The 17,767-nt window shown below is 49.4% G+C and overlaps 1 protein-coding gene across 1 annotated transcript in view; it reads left to right on the top strand.

The window, feature by feature from the left end:
• LOC137457421 (zinc finger protein 850-like) overlaps positions 1-17,767 on the top strand; it is a 77,046-nt gene that overhangs the window by 6,838 nt on the left and 52,441 nt on the right. Inside the window, exons 2-3 of the mRNA XM_068169316.1 lie at positions 1,129-1,344; positions 1,429-1,695. Of these exons, the coding sequence (XP_068025417.1) occupies positions 1,129-1,344; positions 1,429-1,695 (483 nt within the window). The remainder of the gene's footprint in view (positions 1-1,128; positions 1,345-1,428; positions 1,696-17,767) is intronic.

Raw genomic sequence — 17,767 nt, 5'->3', positions numbered from 1 at the left:
TGAGCAGCCCTGGCTGTGTGCTGTGGCTGTGCTGCTGGGCTTGGGAGCTGCCCCCAGGAAGGCTGAGCTGTGCTGCCTGGTCCTGGGCAGTGCTGAGCCATCCCTTGCAGATCAATGCTTTTCTCTGAGCCCTTTGCTTCTCTCTGGCATGGGCTGAGTCCTCTCTCTACATCATCCCTGCCCCTTTCTGTTCGTGAGGAAGAGCAGAGTTTGCAGATCTGTCCCTTGGAGCAGCCCAACAGGTAAGAAATCCAGAATGGGGCAACAGCAGGACCCCGGCCCCCAGGGCAGCTCTTAGCCTCCACCACCTCCTCCTGTCCAGCATATTTCACCTCTCCAGGAGCTCTGAGGCACATCAGGTGGTGTGGGAGTTGAGGAATGCTCCAGTCTGCTGGGGGTGAATTGTGAGCAGGAGGTGATGTTTGGGGGTTGGGATTTGGAGGGTGGTGGGAGAAGCTTGGAGGTGATTTGGTGTTTCTTGTTCAGTGCTGCTGCCTCCATTGTCTGAGCCAGGGGAGATCAAAGGACAGGGCCTGGACCAGGAACCACCCTGCCAATGCCACCAGGGTCGAGCAGAGTAGGACAAGACCACTTGTAAGTCCCAGGGTACCTCAGGGCACTGATCACAGGAACCTGGGGTCTCAGCATAGGTGATGGAGGTCTGTGCCCACACTGTGGCAGAAACTGAAGGTTTGAGGTCCCCTCTGCATTCTCTCCTCTAGCTGGGTGTTGGGAGTCAGGGAGTGTCATGACCCAGTCAGGATCTGAGGGTTTGAGGTCCTGGGCTGAGGTGCTTCCATCTTCCCTATTGCACAGCTGTGATCCCTTCCTGCCACAGCATGGCCTCACAGAAGGACCCAGACAAGAGCTGGGAGGAGAAGCAGCACCCAGAGATCAAGTTGGAGAAGCCAATGTGCAGTGCCAAGGTAGAGGAGGATGGGGAGGAAAAAGAGGACAGGATGGAGGATGATGCTGAGAATGACAGCTATGAAGAGGAGGATAATGATGATGATGAAGGTGATCAGGATGAGGGGGAAGAATGTGTGGAGGAGGATGAAGCCAGAGCAGGTCCCTCAGTGTCACCCAAAGATCTGAATGAGTGCCTTGAGTGTGGGCAGAGCTTCCCAGGTAGCTCAGAGCTAGTGAAGCACCACTGCCCGCAGCCTGGCTCCCGGCCCTTCGTCTGTGGTGACTGTGGCAAGAGGTTCCGCTGGAATTCCGAGCTCATCCAGCACATCCGCACCCACACTGGAGAGAAACCTTTCACCTGTGCTGACTGCAAACAGAGCTTCACCCAGCGCACTTGTCTCACCCGGCACCGCCGCACCCACAATGGAGAGAAGCCCTTCTCTCGTGACAGCTGTGGCAAGCGGTTCAGGCAGATCTTTACTCTTAGGCAACACCACCTCACCCACACCAGGGAGAAGGCTTTCACCTGCAGGGACTGCGGCAAGAGCTTCAAACACAGCTCTACTTTCACCATCCATCGCCGCATCCACACTGGAGAGCATCTGTTCCCCTGTGCTGAGTGTGGCAAGAACTTCACCACGAGTACCACATTAATCCAGCACCGACTCATCCATAATGGTGAGAAACCTTACAGCTGTACCGACTGCGGCAAGAACTTCACCCAGAACGTACACCTCATAGAGCACCGTGGTGTGCACACTGGCGAGAAGTCTTTCAGCTGTGCTGTGTGGTCAGGCCTTCAAACATAGGAGCACTCTCATCTACCACCACCGCACCCACACCGATGAGAAGCCTTACACCTGTGCTGAATGTGGGAAGAGCTTCAGCCAGGGGCAAAATCTTAGTCGCCACCGCCGCACCCACACCAGTGAGAAGGCATTCACTTGTGCTGACTGCAGTAAGAGCTTCACCCGGAAGGGCTATCTCAACAAGCACCGCTACATCCACACCAGAGAGCAGCCTGCATTGCAGGGGAGGCATAAATCTACCTAGAATCTCTTGAGTAATCGTGACCGCTCTGAGAGGGCCTTTCCGGAACCAAAATCATCCCTTTTTCCTTTGCACTTCTCAGGGACTGAGGACACCAGCAGCAACAAACACCTCCTGCCCATCTGAACACCAATTATTGCTAATGAGAACAATTACAGTGCTGAGTCGGCACACCTGGAGCTCCCAGCTGGGCAGGGCTTTGCCAGGGTCTGTCTGGTTCTTCCCCAATGCTTTGTGTCTCTCTGGGGGAAGAAATCCTCTGTCCATTGACCAATTGTCTCAATAAAACCCAAAAGTTACCCAAATCCTGTCTGTTTGCTTTTATTTCAGATATTCCTGCCACAATGCCCAAATTTTGGGGGCATTTGCTCCCAAGGGATGGGGTGGAGCTGTGTGCCCGGTTCAGGGAGGGGACAATGAGGTTCTCAGAGGTGTCTTGAGGGGCATCTCAGAGGCATTCTTCAGGGGCTTTCAGGTGATCTTAGGTGTTTGGGATTTGGATGGTCCTGGGACTGACTTTTGGGATCTTTGGAGGGTGTAGGGGGAAGCTCATGGAGATCTTTGGAAGAACTCAGAAAGCTTCTGTTGGCTTTCCACTCTGGGGCTGTAACAGGTTGAAGAGCTGAGAAGAGGTTAAGCTGCCTCTTCCTCCCCAAAACAGAAGGGAGGGAAAAATAACACACACATGAATCAAAAACCCCTTTGTGCTGGGATAAGGACTTGAGATAAGATCAAAAGAGTTGAATCCAAAGGAGATCCCATAATGCACACTGACCTGAGGCTGTTTGCAGAAAGAAGCACAGCAGTGAGCAGCAGCAGCCAGGAGTTAAACCCCTACAGCCCTCCTGCTCAGCAAAGAGTCAGCACCTGAGAGCCAGAACCCAACAGCAGCAACCAGGACAGGAAGCCTCTCATATTGCAATCTGAACTTCAAGCCCTGTAGTACTTTGCTCCAGCCAGCACTGTCCCTGTGAAGGTGGCATGAGGCAGGATGGAGTAGTGGCAGCAAATTTTCAACTTAACCTTTGATATTCCCAAGCCCTCATACTGTGCCACCTGCACCATGCCCAGCAGCAATCAGCAGCACACCTCAGGCACTGTCCATTCTCACTCCACAGGAGGTCACTTTGCAGTACCCAGAGGGCTGCTCACTGCAGGTGCTCTGCAGCTCCACTCTGTTCCAGCACAGTCTGGATCAGTCCATGCCCAGTCCAAATGCTGCAAATTCTGGGGCTGTGTTTCCACCTCTGGGGCAGACTGAGTCCAGTGACTCCTTCCATGCCTCCAAGTGAAAGCAAACTGTGGCTTGCATCCCAGTAGTCATCTTCCAACACATCCAGGTGTGGGGATCCTCCTCTTCACACCAGAAACACAGAGGGGTTCCACCACTTGTGGTTTGGTGGTGTCAGAACACTCTGGGTACCTGTATCCACTAAAGCTTTATCCTCTCATGGGTTCAACTTGCCAGGACATTGGTTCTGTGTGGTCCAACAAACCAATTTGTCTCTCCCTTCCATCTGGTTGGAGGCAGAGCCCCTCTAAGTGCCAGGTGCTGCTCATTGGCCACAACAACCCCATGCAGTTCTACAGGCTGGGGTCAGAGTGGCTGGAGAGTAGCCAGACAGAAAGCAACCTTCGTGGTACTGGTTGATAGTAGGTTGAACATGAGCCAGCAGTGCACCCAGGTGGCCAAGAAGGTGAATGGCATCCTGGCCTGCATCAGGAACAGTGTGGCCAGCAGGAGCAGGGAGGTCATTCTGCCCATGTACACTGCACTGGTTAGGACACACCTTGAGTACTGTGTCCAGTCCTGGGCCCCTCAGTTTAGGAAGAATGTTGACTTGCTGGAAGGTGTCCAGAGAAGGGCAACAAAGCTGGTGAGGGGTTTGGAGTACAAGTCCTATTAGGAGAGGCTGGGGGTTCTGAGGTTGCTTAGCCCGGAGAAGAGGAGGCTCAGGGGAGACCTTATTGCTGTCTACAACTACCTGAAGGGAGGTTGTAAACAGGAGGAGGTTGGTTTCTTCTCTCAGGTAACCAGCACCAGAACAAGAGGGCACAGTCTCAAGCTGCACCAGGGGAGCTTTAGACTGGATGTTAGGAAGAAGTTCTTCATAGAGAGAGTGATTGCCCATTGGAATGGGATGCCTGGGGAGGTGGTGGAGTTGCCATCATTGGGGGTGTTTAGGAGGGGACTTGATGGGGTGCTTGGTGCCATGGTTTAGTTAATTTGATGGTGTTGGATGATGGGTTGGATGTGATGATCTTGAAGGTCTCTTCCAACCTGGTTTATTCTATTCTATTCCATTCTAAGTGGACAGAACAAAGGGGATGGTTTCTGAGAAAAAAGAAGTGCAGGGAATAAAAGGGTTTGTGCCTGAGCAAAAAGAAGGGCAGAGGAAAAAAGAGTTGGTGCCTGAGAATAAAGAAGCACAGGAAGCACTAGAAAAAAAAGATTTGGTGCCCAAGAATAAAGCCCAGAGAATAAAAGTGGTGGTGCCTGAGATAAAAGAAGCCCAGAGGAAAAAAGGGATGGTGCCCGAGAGAAAAGGGGAGCAGAGAAAAAATGGGTCTGTGGCAGAGAAGAAAGGAGTGCACAGAATAACAGAGTTGGTGCCTGAGAAAAAGTAAGCACAGGGAATAATTGGGTTGGTGCCCAAAAAATAAGAAGTGCAGGGAAAAATAGGGTTGGTGTCTGAGAATAAAGAGGAGCAGAAGAAAAATGTCTTGGTGCCCAAGAGATAGAAAGTGAAGAGAACAAAAGGTTGATGCCTGAGAAAAAAGAAATTAAGAAAATAAATGTTCAGTGCCCAAGAAGAAAGAAGCACAGAGAATAAAAGTGTTGGTGACCGAGAAAAGAGAAGTGCAGGGAATAAAATTGTGAGTGACTGAGAAAAAAGGACAGAGAATAAAATTGTTGGTGCCCAAGAAATAAGAAGTACAGAGAAAAATGTGTTGGTGCTGAAAGAAAATAAGAGCAGAGAATGAAATTGTTTGTGCCCAAGAAATAAGAAGCACAGAGCAAAAAAAGGGTCTGTGCACAAAAATAAGACTCTCAGAGATAAAAAGGGTTGGTGCCCAAGAAAAAGCAGCACAGGGAAAAAAGGGTTAGTGCCTGATAAAAAAGAAGCATAAAGAAAAAACTGGGCTGGTGTCCAAGAAAAAAGAAGTGCAGAGAATTATAGGGTCAGTGCCCAAGAAAAGAGAAGTGCAGGGGAAAAAAGGCTTGGTGTCCAAGAAAAAAGAAGTGCAGAGAAAAAAAGCATTGCTGCATGAGAAAAAAGAAGTACAGAGGAAAAAAATGATTGGTGCCTGAGAAAAAAGGAGCAGAGAATAAAATAGTTTGTGCCTGACAAATAAGAAGCACAGAGAAAAAAAGAGCTGGTGGCCGAGAAAAAAGAAGCACAGGGAAAAATAGGGTTGGTGCCCAAGGAAAAAGAAGTGCAGAGAAAAATGTGATGGTACCTGAAAGAAACCAAGGGCAGAGAACAATATTGTTGGTGCCCAAGAAATAAGAAGCGCAGGGAATAAAAGTGTTGGTGCCCAAGGAAAAAGAAGTGCGGAGAAAAAAATTGTTTGTGCCCAAGAGATAAAAAGTGAAGAGAAACAAAGGGTTGGTGCCCGAGTGAGAAGTGCAGAGGAAAAAAGGGTTGGTGCCTGAGGAAACAGAAGTACAGAGGAAGAAACGGTTGGTGCCCGAGGGAAAAGAAGGGCAGAGGACAAAAGGTTTGGTGCCCAAGAAAAAAGAAGGGCAGAGAAAAGTGTTGCTGCCTGAGAAGAAAGAAGTGCAGGGAATAAAAGGGTTGCTGCCTGAGAGAAAAGAAGCCCAGAGAAGAAAAATGGTTGGTACACAAAGGAAAAAAAAGCTCAGAGAAAAAAAGTGTTGGTGTCTGAGAGGAAAGAGGAGCAGAGTAGAAAAGGGTCTGTGCCCAAGAAAAAAGAAGTGCAGAGAAGAAAAGGGTTGGTGACCGAGAGAAAAGAAGCATAGAGATAAAAATGATTGGTGGCCAAGAAAAAAGAAGCACAGAGGAGAAAAGGCTGGTGCCCAAGGGAAAAGAAGTGCAGAGGGAAAAAAGGTTGGTGCTGGAGCAAAAAGAAGATCAGAGGAACAAAGGGTTGGTGCCTGAGAACAAAGCCGCACAGAAGATAAAGGTTGGTACCCAGAAGAAAAGAAGCACAGAGTAAAACCAGGGTGGTTCCAAAAAAAAAACCAAGATCAGAGAGACAAAGGGTTGGTGTCTGAGGAAAAAGAAGGCCAGAAGAAAGAAGGGCTGGTGCCCAAGAAAAAGAAGCATAGAGAAAAAAGTGTTGGTGCCTGAGAAAAAAGAAGTGCAGAGGGAAAAAGGGTTGGTGGCTGAGCAAAAAGAAAGAATAAAAACAATGGGTGCCTGAGAAAAAAAGAAGTGCAGGGAATAAAGGGGTTGGTGCTGGAGAGAAAGGAGGCACAGAGGAAAAAGGGTTGCTGCCTGAGAAAAAAGATAGCAGAGGAAAAAATGTTTGGTGCGTGAGAAAAAAGAAGCACAGAGAGCAAAACGGTTGGTGCCCGAGAAAATAGAAGCACAGGGAATAAAAGGGTTGGTGAACAAGAAAAAGGGAGAGCAGAGAGTAAAAGGGCTGGTGCCTGAGAGAAAAGAAGTGCAGAGGGAAAAATGGTTGGTGCCCAAGAAAAAAGAAGTACGCAGAAAAATGTGTTGGTGCTCGAAAGATAGCAAGAGCAGAGAGCAAAATGGTTGGTGCCTGAGAATAAAGAATTACAGAGAAAAATGTGTTGGTGCTGAAAGAAAACAAGAGCAGAGAATAAAAGGGTTGGTGCCTGAGGAAAAAGACTCGCAGGAAAAAGGGATGGTTGATGCCCAAGAGACAAAAGCACATAGGAAAAATGGGTTGGTGCCCAAGAAAAAAGAAGTGCAGAGGGAAAAAAGGGTTGATTGTGGGAAGAGGGCTGGTTTTGGGTAGCTTGAGAAGACTATAGGGAAGATTTGCCTTTGCTCGAATTAGAGCGAGCTGTGTTTTGTCTTTGACTCTGAGAGAAGCTGGGCAGCCTTTGGTGGGATGTGTTAAAACATTGTTTTGTTGTTTTGACCTACTGTCTGCCTGTGGTGGGCTATGCCCATCCTGGAAAAAAACAGAGGGGGAGGGCTCACAGTTAGCCACAGCCAGAGAAGCAAAAAGGGAAATGCTATATTTACAAGCAATTTTTAGGGAATGCAGGATGCATATACACAATTTACAGTATTTACAATATATACACAGAGATATACAGCAAAGTAAAAAAACAATAATACAGGAATGAAATTCCTCCCCCCTCTGGAGGAGGGTTCCCCCCCTGTACCCCTTTCTCTCCCCTTTTTCCCCAAAGAGGGTTAGAAAGAGAGAAAAAGAGCAGTTGTTAATTAAAGCAGTTATAAATTAAAGCAAAGTGTTAGTAGGCCGCACGCTTATCTGTCCAAGGTCAGGCTGGCAGAGAGCCTAGAGGCGGACGAGCTGCAGAGGGAGGAGGGAAGAGCGAACTGAAGAAAATCTCAGCTACACTCAAAACTTAAAGTTGCATTCTACCAATCTAGCAATGAAATTCATTTAGACCTCTCTTTTGTTTACAAAACATTCAGCCACAGTGCCCCAGTACTGTCCTTTTCTTAAAGGCACAGCCTCAAACGGTCACAGGGTATAAGAGGGAGGATAATTGCAGACATTGCTCTCATAGAATAGAGTAGAATAGAATAGAATAGAATAGAATAGAATAGAATAGAATAGAATAGAATAGAATAGAATAGAATAGAATAGAATAGAATAGAGGGTGGAGGAGAACTTCAAGATCATCGAGTCCAACCTATTATCCAACACCACCTAATCAACTAAACCATGGCACCAAGCACCCCATCAATTCTCCTCCTGAGCACCTCCAGTGATGGTGACCCCACCACCTCCTCGGGCAGCCCATTCCATTCCCCATTATTGGGGAAAATCTGTTAGTTCAAAGCCTATGCTAAGGGAAGAAAAAAAAGAATTAGCTTCTTATCTCATTAGTTGAAGGTCAGCCAAGCACAGAGAGAGAAGCAGTTGTCCAGGCAGACTGAAGCAGACAGACTGGCTGAGAAAAACAGACTGAGGCATTGCCTGATACCCCTGTGTCATCCTGTTTTAAAACATCCTTGCTGGATAGTAGTCTAAGACTGATTGGCCTCACTGTATCAGTGACTGCAGTGACTTCTCCTCCAGTGAGCTCTCAGACACCCTCCCAGTCACAGTATCACAGTATCACAGTATAACTTAGGTTGGAAAGGACCTCGAGGATCATCGAGTCCAACCTATCAACACAGACCCATGACTAGACCATGGCACCAAGTGCCACGTCCAATCTCCTCTTGAACACCTCCAGGGACGGTGACTCAACCACCTCCCTGGGCAGCCCGTTCCAATGACAAATGACTCGCTCAGTGAAGAACTTCCTCCTCACCTCGAGTCTAAACCTCCCCTGGCGCAGCTTGAGACTGTGTCCCCTTGTTCTGGTGCTGGTTGCCTGGGAGAAGAGACCAACCCCCTTCCCGGCCACAACCACCCCTCAGGTAGTTGTAGTTGTAGTCCTGGCAGACTTGGAGCTCTCTCTGCCTTCCTTCTCTCCGTGAGATACTCTGGCAGTGTCCTCAGCCCTGCTGTGCTGTGCAGAGGAGCTGCTCCTGGCCAGAACTGTCTCCTGCAGCGCTGCCTGCCTGCCAGCAGCTCCCTCCAACCCAGGAGCCTGGCCTGGCTCAGCAACAGAGGACCAGCCCAAGGCATTTAAAGGAGCCCTCTGGTGGCTTTGGTGCCAAGTCCATGAACCTCAGAGACTGAGAAGCAGTACCCGAGTACCCCCAGGTCCCTCTCTGCCTGGCTGCTCTCCAGCCACTCAGACCCCAGCCTCTGGCACTGCATGGGGTTGCTGTGGCCAATGTGCAGATATATATTGGCTGTTAGGTATTGCCTGATGCCCCTGTGTCATCCTGGTTTAAAACACCCTTGCAGGATAGTAGTCTAAGGCTGTGACTGGAATCTCAGGAGTAATGTGATTTACTGTATTCTGATTGTCCCCAGGTACTCCACTCTGGTGAGGCCACAGCTCAAGTGTTGTGTCCAGTTTTGGGCACCACAATACAAGAGAGATGTGGAGATGCTGGAGCCAGTGCAGAGGAGGGCAGGGAAGCTGGGAAAGATCCTGGAGAATAAATTCTGATGAAGAGTGACTGATGGAGGCTGAGGGAAGACCTCGTGGCTCTCTACAGGTGCCTGAAAGGACATTGTGGAGAGACGCTGATGTTGGTCTCTTCTCACAGGCAATCAGCAACAGAACAAGAGGGAACAGCCTCAAGCTGCAACAGGGGAGGCTTGGACTGGACAGTATGAAACATTTTTTGTCGCTTTAAGAGTGGCCAGGGACTGGAATGTGCTGCCCAGGGAGGTGGTGGAGTCCCCAACCCTGGATGTATTTAAAGCTGGTTTGGATGTGGTGCTTGGAGATATGACTCATGGGTGATCCTTGTAGAGTAGGGTTCTGGGTTGGACTTGGTGATCCTGAGAGTCTTTTGCAACCTGAATGTTTCTGTGAGTCTGTGACACTTCTACCAATTTCTAAGACTGTTAGTGATTCTATTTGTTGTTTTTAGCCAGTAGTTTATTGTCCCTGTGCTGGTAGATGGCATCTTACATATGCCTCACTTGCTGAAACTTCATCTTCTGTTCACTCTGCTAGGGTTGTTCTTGGAGGGGTTTGCACTTCAGAGGCTGTGTAGACTTAATTTGTCTTCTAAAATCGGTTTGTGCATTCATCCCAGCTATTGAAGGGAAAGAGCTGCAGGCATGGGACAGTGCAGGAGAGGCTGCAGTAGGGACGGCCAAGGGCTCTGGCAAGGCTGAGAGGCCCAACAGGACCAAGGCCTTTGTCCCCTTGGCTCCGGCAGTTGCCTCTGCCACCAAGGCCTGTGAGGAGAAACTTTGCTTTGAGGCTTTGAGGTTCTTCTAGTCCAAGGGCAGTGGTCAGGGCTTGGCCTTTCTGCTTCACAGACCAAAGGCAAGTTTTTCTCCCCTGTACTTTGCCTTTGTCTCCCTGCAATCCTGGCCTCTAACAAGCTGCTCTAACGAGTCCCTGGGGAGCCTTTGTCAGTAACAAGCCTCAGTGAGGCCAATCAGTGCTTCAAGGTACTTTGGAGTTTCCTTCTGCCTTGGACTTGTTGAGAGGCTTCTTGGCAGTACCTTGGCAGAGTCTCCTGGCAGTACCTAAGGATGATGTAATCAGCCCCAAATACTCCATGGGGCTCATTAAATACTGCTGGACCTCTAATTATTGCCAAGGTTTCTGCAGCTAATTGGAGAGGTTTTTATTGCACAAAGCATCTGATAAAAATTATATTTAAAGGTACATTTAATTCCTTTTCAGCAGGAGTTGTCTCTTTGCAAGCAAACCACTGCAAAACCTGACAGGGTCCTACCCTGCTCACTGCTCATCCTCACTCCCCACTGCCCCCAGTATGCTTCATTGGGACCCATTAAGAGTAGAAGAAACTTCAGAGTTTGAATCTGACTTTGACTTCTGGAAAGATTTCATCAGCTTCTCAGTCTCTGAAGTTCATGGACTTGGCAGCAAAGCCATCAGAGATGTTCTTTAAATGCCTTGGGCTGGTCCTCTGCTGCTGAGCTGGGCCAGACTCCTGGGCTGGAGGGAGCTTCTGGCAAGCAGGCAGTGCTGCAGGAGATAGCACTGGCCAGGTGCAGCTCCTCTGCACAGCACAGCAGGGCTGAGGACACTGCCAGAGGATCTCAGGGAGATGAGGAAGGCAGAGAGAGCTTCAAGGTGGCCAAGACTGGGAGGATGCTGAGAGCTCACTGGAGGAGAAGTCACTGCAGTCACTGACACAGTGAGGCTGTGGGTGCAGGACACTGCAGCTGTAGCTCCTAGAGGCATCTCCATCTCAGCAGCTGATGCTCAGCTGAAGGCTCCTGGAGTGTGCACACAGAAGGAGAATGAAAGCCCTTCAGTTCCACCATGTGAGCAGCAGTGAGCAGAGCTGGGTAAGGAGAAGGCTTCACCCCCAGCCCCTCTGCTTTTCTCTCTTCCCTTCACTGTCTCTGCAGCACTGCAGGCCTGCTCCCTGTTTCTCCATCTCTCCATGGGTGTGGTGGTTTTAGGCAATGCCTTTAAAATTTAGTTACAGATTTGAGCAGAAAAGTAGAAACAAAATAAATAGATCACTCTTGGGTGTAAAAAGGAAAAGAAAAGATTATTCTAAACAAATTCATTGGATGAATATCTGGAACCAGAGGAGCTGTACCATAACAATTCTCTCTCTTCTCTTCTGATCTCAGCTCTTTTGCTTCACTCAGGAGAGATCACCTGCTTTGGCTGACCTTGGCTAAGTCTAACCCACTGCTTTTTTTCTCTCTTCACTCCTCTTTTCTCTCTTGGAACAGGGGGATAGGGGATAGGGGCAGTGGAACAGCTGCCCTGGTCTATGACCAGAGGGGTGTAATGTCATTTGCTAATTGTAAATACCTGTCTAATATTGTCACTTCTGTATGTTTTCTACCTGTTCATTGCATTCCATCGTGGAGTATAGCTCTTGCTTGTCAATACAGCTTCATTTGCTTTTAACTGAGCTGCTCTAGAAAAGCTAATGATGGGGAGGAAAATCAACCCACCACAATGGGACTCTTGTTCCCTAGGATTGGGCTGTGGGTCACTTTCTGTTCTGACTCCAGAGGAATCTTCATGGCAATTCTGGGTCCTTGCTGCATATGAAGCGGTGATGAACTCTGCCATGGGTGGGTAGTGATGGGACTGAGCTGATCCATTCCTCATGCAGCTCAGAGACAGGGGTTACAATGAGGCTGAGAGAAGTGTGCCCTAACTTGTCACTGCCTTTCCCTCCTTGGACCGGTCTCCATGTCTAGAGGCAGCAGATGGCCAACAGCAGCTCCATCACCCACTTCCTCCTCCTGCCATTCCCAGGCACAAGGCAGCTGCAGCTCCTGCACTTCTGCCTCTTCCTGGCCATCTACCTGGCTGCCCTGCTGGGCAATGGCCTCATCATCACCACCATAGCCTGGGACCACCAACTCCATACCCCCATGTACTTCTTCCTCCTCAACCTTGCTGTGCTTGACCTGGGTACCATCTCCACCACTGTGCCAAAATCCATGGTCAATTCCCTGAGAGACACCAGGGACATCTCCTATGCAGGATGTGCTGCACAATTGTTTCTGCTTTTCTTTTTGCTTTCAGCAGAGTATTTTCTCCTCACCACCATGTCCTTCGATCACTATGTTGCCATCTGCAGACCCCTGCACTATGACACCCTCCTAGGCAACAGAGTTTGTCTCCACCTGGCAGCAGCTGCCTGGGCCTGTGGCTTTCTCTATGCTCTGCTGCACACAGCCAATACATTTTCCCTGCCCCTCTGCCAGGCCAATGTTCTCAAACAGTTCTTTTGTGAAGTCCCCCAGATCCTCAAGCTCTCCTGCTCCACATCCTACCTCAGGGAAATTTGGCTTATTGCAGCCAGTGCCTGTTTATTCTTTGTCTGTTTTGTGTTGATTGTGGTGTCCTATGTGCAGATCTTCAGGGCAGTGCTGAGGATCCCCTCTCAGCAGGGACGCCACAAAGCCTTTGTCACCTGCCTCCCTCACCTGGCTGTGGTCTCCCTCTTTCTCAGCACTGGCTCCATTGTCTACCTGAAGCCCTCCTCCATCTCCTTCCCATCCCTGGACCTGGTAGTGTCAGTTCTGTACTCAGTGGTGCCTCCAGCAGTGAACCCTCTCATCTACAGCCTTAGGAACCAGGAGCTGAAGTCTGCCCTGAGCAAACTGATCCCTGGATGCTTTCAGAAGGAATAAACTCTTCTGCAGAGCAGTTCTGATGTCACTCAGTGCAGGCCCAGTGGAGAAACCTTGCTTCTCCAGTATTTGCTGTTTGTGGTGGATTTTTACTCTTTTTGGTTTTGCCCTTCTAATTCACTCTCTGCTTCTCTTCTCTGACTATTTATGTTAGAGGAGCTGTGCTCCTTTGTTCTTTAAGGAAAATAAAGAACCTTTCAGGTTTTTTGAATTTTTGTTTTTTTCCTGAGGTTCTTCCTTCATTTATTTTCAGGACCTTTAGGGGCAATTCCTGTGTGCAGAGTTGTCAGAGATAAGAGTCCCAGCACAGCAGCACTGCCAGGGAGCACCAGCTCTCCCTGGACCCCCAGCCCCCTCCTAATACAGACTGTATCACAGTGTCACATTATAACTTAGGTTGGAAAGGACCTCGAGGATCATCAAGTCCAACCTATCAACACAGACCTCATGACTAGACCATGGCACCAAGCGCCACGTCCAATCTCCTCTTGAACACCTCCAGGGACGGCGACTCAACCACCTCCCTGGGCAGCACATTCCAATGACGAACGACTCACTCCATGAAAAACTTCCTCCTCACCTCGAGTCTAAACCTCCCCTGGCGCAGCTTGAGACTGTGTCCCCTTGTTCTGGTGTGGGTTGCCTGGGAGAAGAGACCAACCCCTTCCTGGCTACAACCACCCTTCAGGTAGTTGTAGAGGGCAATGAGGTCACCCCTGAGCCTCCTCTTCTCCAAGCTAAACAATCCCAGCTCCCTCAGCCTCTCCTCATAGGGCTTGTGTTCAAGGCCTCTCCCCAGCCTTGTTGCCCTTCTCTGGACACGTTCAAGTGTTTCGATGTCCTTCTTAAACTGAGGGGCCCAGAACTGGACAGAGTACTCAAGGTGTGGCCTAACCAATGCAGAGTACAGGGGCACAATGACTTCCCTGTTCCTGCTGGCCACACTATTCCTAATGCAGGCCAGGATGCCATTGGCCCTCTTGGCCACCTGGGCACACTGCTGGCTCATGTTTAGGCAGCTGTCAATCAGCACCCCCAGGTCCCTCTCTGTTTGGGAGCTCTCCAGCCACTCCGACCCCAGCCTGTAGCTCTGCATGGGATTGCCGTAGCCAAAGTGCAGCACTCGGCACTTGGACTTGTTGAATGCTGGCTGCATTCAGCACCAATAGTACCTCCTGAACCTCTCCTAGTACAAACGGTTCCTCACCCCAGTACAAACTGATCTTCTGACTCTCTCCCTACCAACTCCATCTGTCCCAATACAAATTTCATACCCTGACCCATCCTAGTAGAGAGTGGCCACATCACAGTGCCATCCCACTATAGACAGTTCCCTTCCCACTATATTCCAGGCTCCATTGCATTCCAAACAGGGTCCCTTCAAGCCCTTCATATACAGACTTGGCCTTTTTCCAGTATAAACTGATTCTCCTGATCCCATCCCAGTACAGTCTGAGATCCACAGGACAAACTGGAAGCCCTGGATAGGTCCCAGTAACAAATGAATCCCTTCAGCTGCAGAGCCAGGAACATGACCACCCTCACAGTACACACTGTGTCTCATCCCAGTAAAAACCGCATGCCCTGATGACGAGAACGGAGACAGGGACGACAGCACTCAACATCAGTGATAGTAATCATCCAACTTTATTGTTCCACACTTCATTATTTATAGTCTTATCTTATGCATAGTTTATTCTAATTTAACACATACTATTGGTTTCTCTCTAAAAGGTTACATCATTGTCTTCACTACTCTGTGGAATTTTTCTACTCAGTCTAATTGCTCTTTTTCCCAGATCTCGCCTCCCCCTTATCTTGCTTGTCTCCTTTCTCAGGGGCAGCTGGACTTCAGCATACCAAGCAATCAGCATTTTCCCACAGCTCCTACTCCATTGCTATATTATCAACAGAGAATCCTTCAAGGCCTGAATTGCGCAGGTGTTCCTGGGACCCATGTCCCCTCTTGCTTAAACCAAACCCCAACAATTCCCCCGTTTTACTTTTGTGCAAGTAAGGCCTTGGAGGTTATCCTTTGAACACTTTGCATAATACAATTATAAACAAGTTTAACAATAATCAAAATTAGTACAATAATACCTAAAAACCTTAAAGCTTCTTTTATCAATTGTATAACCCACTGTGACACATTCCCAAGCATTGATCTTAACCAATCATCTAAGGGACTTTGTACAATTGTAACAGCGCGTGTATGATTCTTTAGCCACCTAATCTCAGCATGCATCGACACTCCATGATCCAACAAGTTCAAACAACACATTCCTTCAAAGTCTTCGCAGCCATGCCCTTGAGCCAACAACAAAAAATCAATTGCAGCACGATTTTGCAGTAATGCGTGCTTCAATGATTCTTGATCTAACAATAACCCTTCCAACACCTGAGTGGTAACATTTGTGTTTTTTACTGACCAACACGCTAATTTTTCTACTTCACTGACAGTATCACAGTATCACAGTATAACTTAGGTTGGAAAGGACCTCGAGGATCATCAAGTCCAACCTATCAACACAGACCTCATGACTAGACCATGGCACCAAGCGCCACGTCCAATCTCCTCTTGAATGCCTCCAGGGACGGTGACTCAACCACCTCCCTGGGCAGCACATTCCAATGACGAATGACTCGCTCAGTGAAGAGCTTCCTCCTCACCTCGAGTCTAAACCTCCCCTGGCGCAGCTTGAGACTGTGTCCCCTTGTTCTGGTGCTGGTTGCCTGGGAGAAGAGATCAACCCCTTCCTGGCTACAACCACCCTTCAGGTAGTTGTAGAGAGCAATGAGGTCACCCCTGAGCCTCCTCTTCTCCAGGCTAAACAATCCCAGCTCCCTCAGCCTCTCCTCATGGGGCTTGTGTTCAAGGCCTCTCCCTAGCCTTGTTGCCCTTCTCTGGACACGTTCAAGTGTTTTGATGTCCTTCTTAAACTGAGGGGCCCAGAACTGGACACAGGACTCAAGGTGCGGCCTAATCAAAGCAGAGTACAGGGGCACAATGACCACTGTGCCCAAATCCATGTCCAATTCCCTGAGGGATACCAGGGACATCTCCTATGCAGGATGTGCTGCACAAGTCTTTTTTATCCTATTTTTGCTTGGTGCAGAGTTTTATCTCCTCACCTCCATGTCCTACGATCGCTACATTGCCATCTGCAGACCCCTGCACTATGAGACCCTCCTGGGCAGCAGAGTTTGTCTCCACCTGGCAGCAGCTGCCTGGGCCTGTGGCTTTCTCTTTGCTCTGCTGCACACAGCCAATACATTTTCCCTGCCCCTCTGCCAGGCCAATGTTCTCAAACAGTTCTTTTGTGAAGTCCCCCAGATCCTCAAGCTCTCCTGCTCCACATCCTACCTCAGGGAAATTTGGCTTATTGCAGCCAGTGCCTGTTTATTCTTTGTCTGTTTTGTGTTGATTGTGGTGTCCTATGTGCAGATCTTCAGGGCAGTGCTGAGGATCCCCTCTCAGCAGGGACGCCACAAAGCCTTTGCCACCTGCCTCCCTCACCTGGCTGTGGTCTCCCTCTTTCTCAGCACTGCCTTCATTGTCTATCTGAAGCCATCTTCCATCTCCTCCCCATCCCTGGATCTAGTGGTGTCAGTTCTGTACTCAGTAGTGCCTCCAGCAGTGAACCCTCTCATCTACAGCCTGAGGAACCAGGAGCTCAAGGCTGCCCTGAGCCAACTGATCCCTGGATAATTTCAGAAGCAATAAACTCTGTCTTCTCTTGCAGAGCAGTTCTGATGTTATTCAGTGCAGTCCCAGCCTGGCTGCCCATGTTGTGGCTGCTGCTGGTGCTGTTCCCCTTGTGAGAATGTTGTTCCCACACAAATGTCTTTCTTCAGACCATTTCTGGTTCAGTGTTGTCCTGTCTGCTGTGACCCAGAGGCTGCAGGCATGAGCAGCTGTGCTCCCTCTGTGTTCAACACAATAAAGAACCCTGCAGGGAGTTGTTTCTCTTGTTTCCTTCCTTCAAGGCTTCTGTGGAGCTGCAGGGCAGTGCCTGTGTACAGAAGTGGAGGGGCAGAGTCCCAGCACAGCAGCAGTGCCAGGGAGCCCCAGAGCTTGGGCTGTCCTCAGCTGCTCTTTCTGCCCTTCCACCCTCTCCTGCTGAGCCTCTGTGGTGGGGCAAGGCCTGAGTGCTCTGGCAGCTTAGGCACTGTGCTGCTGGGTGGCAGTGCTGGGACTGCAGGCAGGGACAGTCCAGGGCTGCTTGTGAGACAGAGCTGGGCTCCAGAGCAGCACTGCCATCAGAACAGGAAGTCTCCTCAATCCTTCATCCCCCAACCCCCCCCATTACAGACTGCAACTACTCAGAGTCCAAACTGGATACCCTGACCCCCTTCTCAGTCCAAACATGGTTCTTTTAACCCCTCCCAGTACAGATGTGGCCTCATCCCAGTCCAAACTGGATCATACTGTCCTCTAGCACTGCAGCCTGGGTCCAGTCCCATTTCCAGTATAAGCTGTGTTATTGTCTTCACATAGTACAAAGTTGATCATTTTAATACATCCCAGTACAGACCTGGCCTCATCCCAGCACAAATTGGATCAACTTGGTCCCCTCCCTGTACCTACTGCATCTCTCCGCAAGTTAGCTGTGTACTCTGATTCCAACCCAGTATGGACTGTGCCCCCTCCCAGTACAAACTGCATCTCTTGAATCCCTCCCAGTACAGGCAGGGCCCTGTCCAAACTGGTGTCCTGATCCCATTCCTGTATAGTCCAAGACCTGTCCCAAAATCTGGATCCAATGGCATCACCCAGTACAGACTGGGGACCATCCCAGTGCAAACTGCATCTCCTGATCTCCTCCCAGTACAGACAGGGTCTCATCCCACAGCAAAGCTGAAGCTGAAATCAGATATCAGGACTCCTTCCCAGTACAGACTGTGGCTGTTCCCAGGAAAAGCTGCACCACCTGAACCCCTCCCAGGA

Source organism: Melanerpes formicivorus, unplaced genomic scaffold, assembly GCF_026170545.1.
Source record: "Melanerpes formicivorus ecotype bairdi unplaced genomic scaffold, bMelFor1.0.p_v2 SCAF_178, whole genome shotgun sequence".
Lineage (NCBI taxonomy): Eukaryota > Metazoa > Chordata > Aves > Piciformes > Picidae > Melanerpes > Melanerpes formicivorus.
Note: the sequence above shows the minus strand (reverse complement) of the source record. Positions and strands in the feature narration are given on the sequence as shown.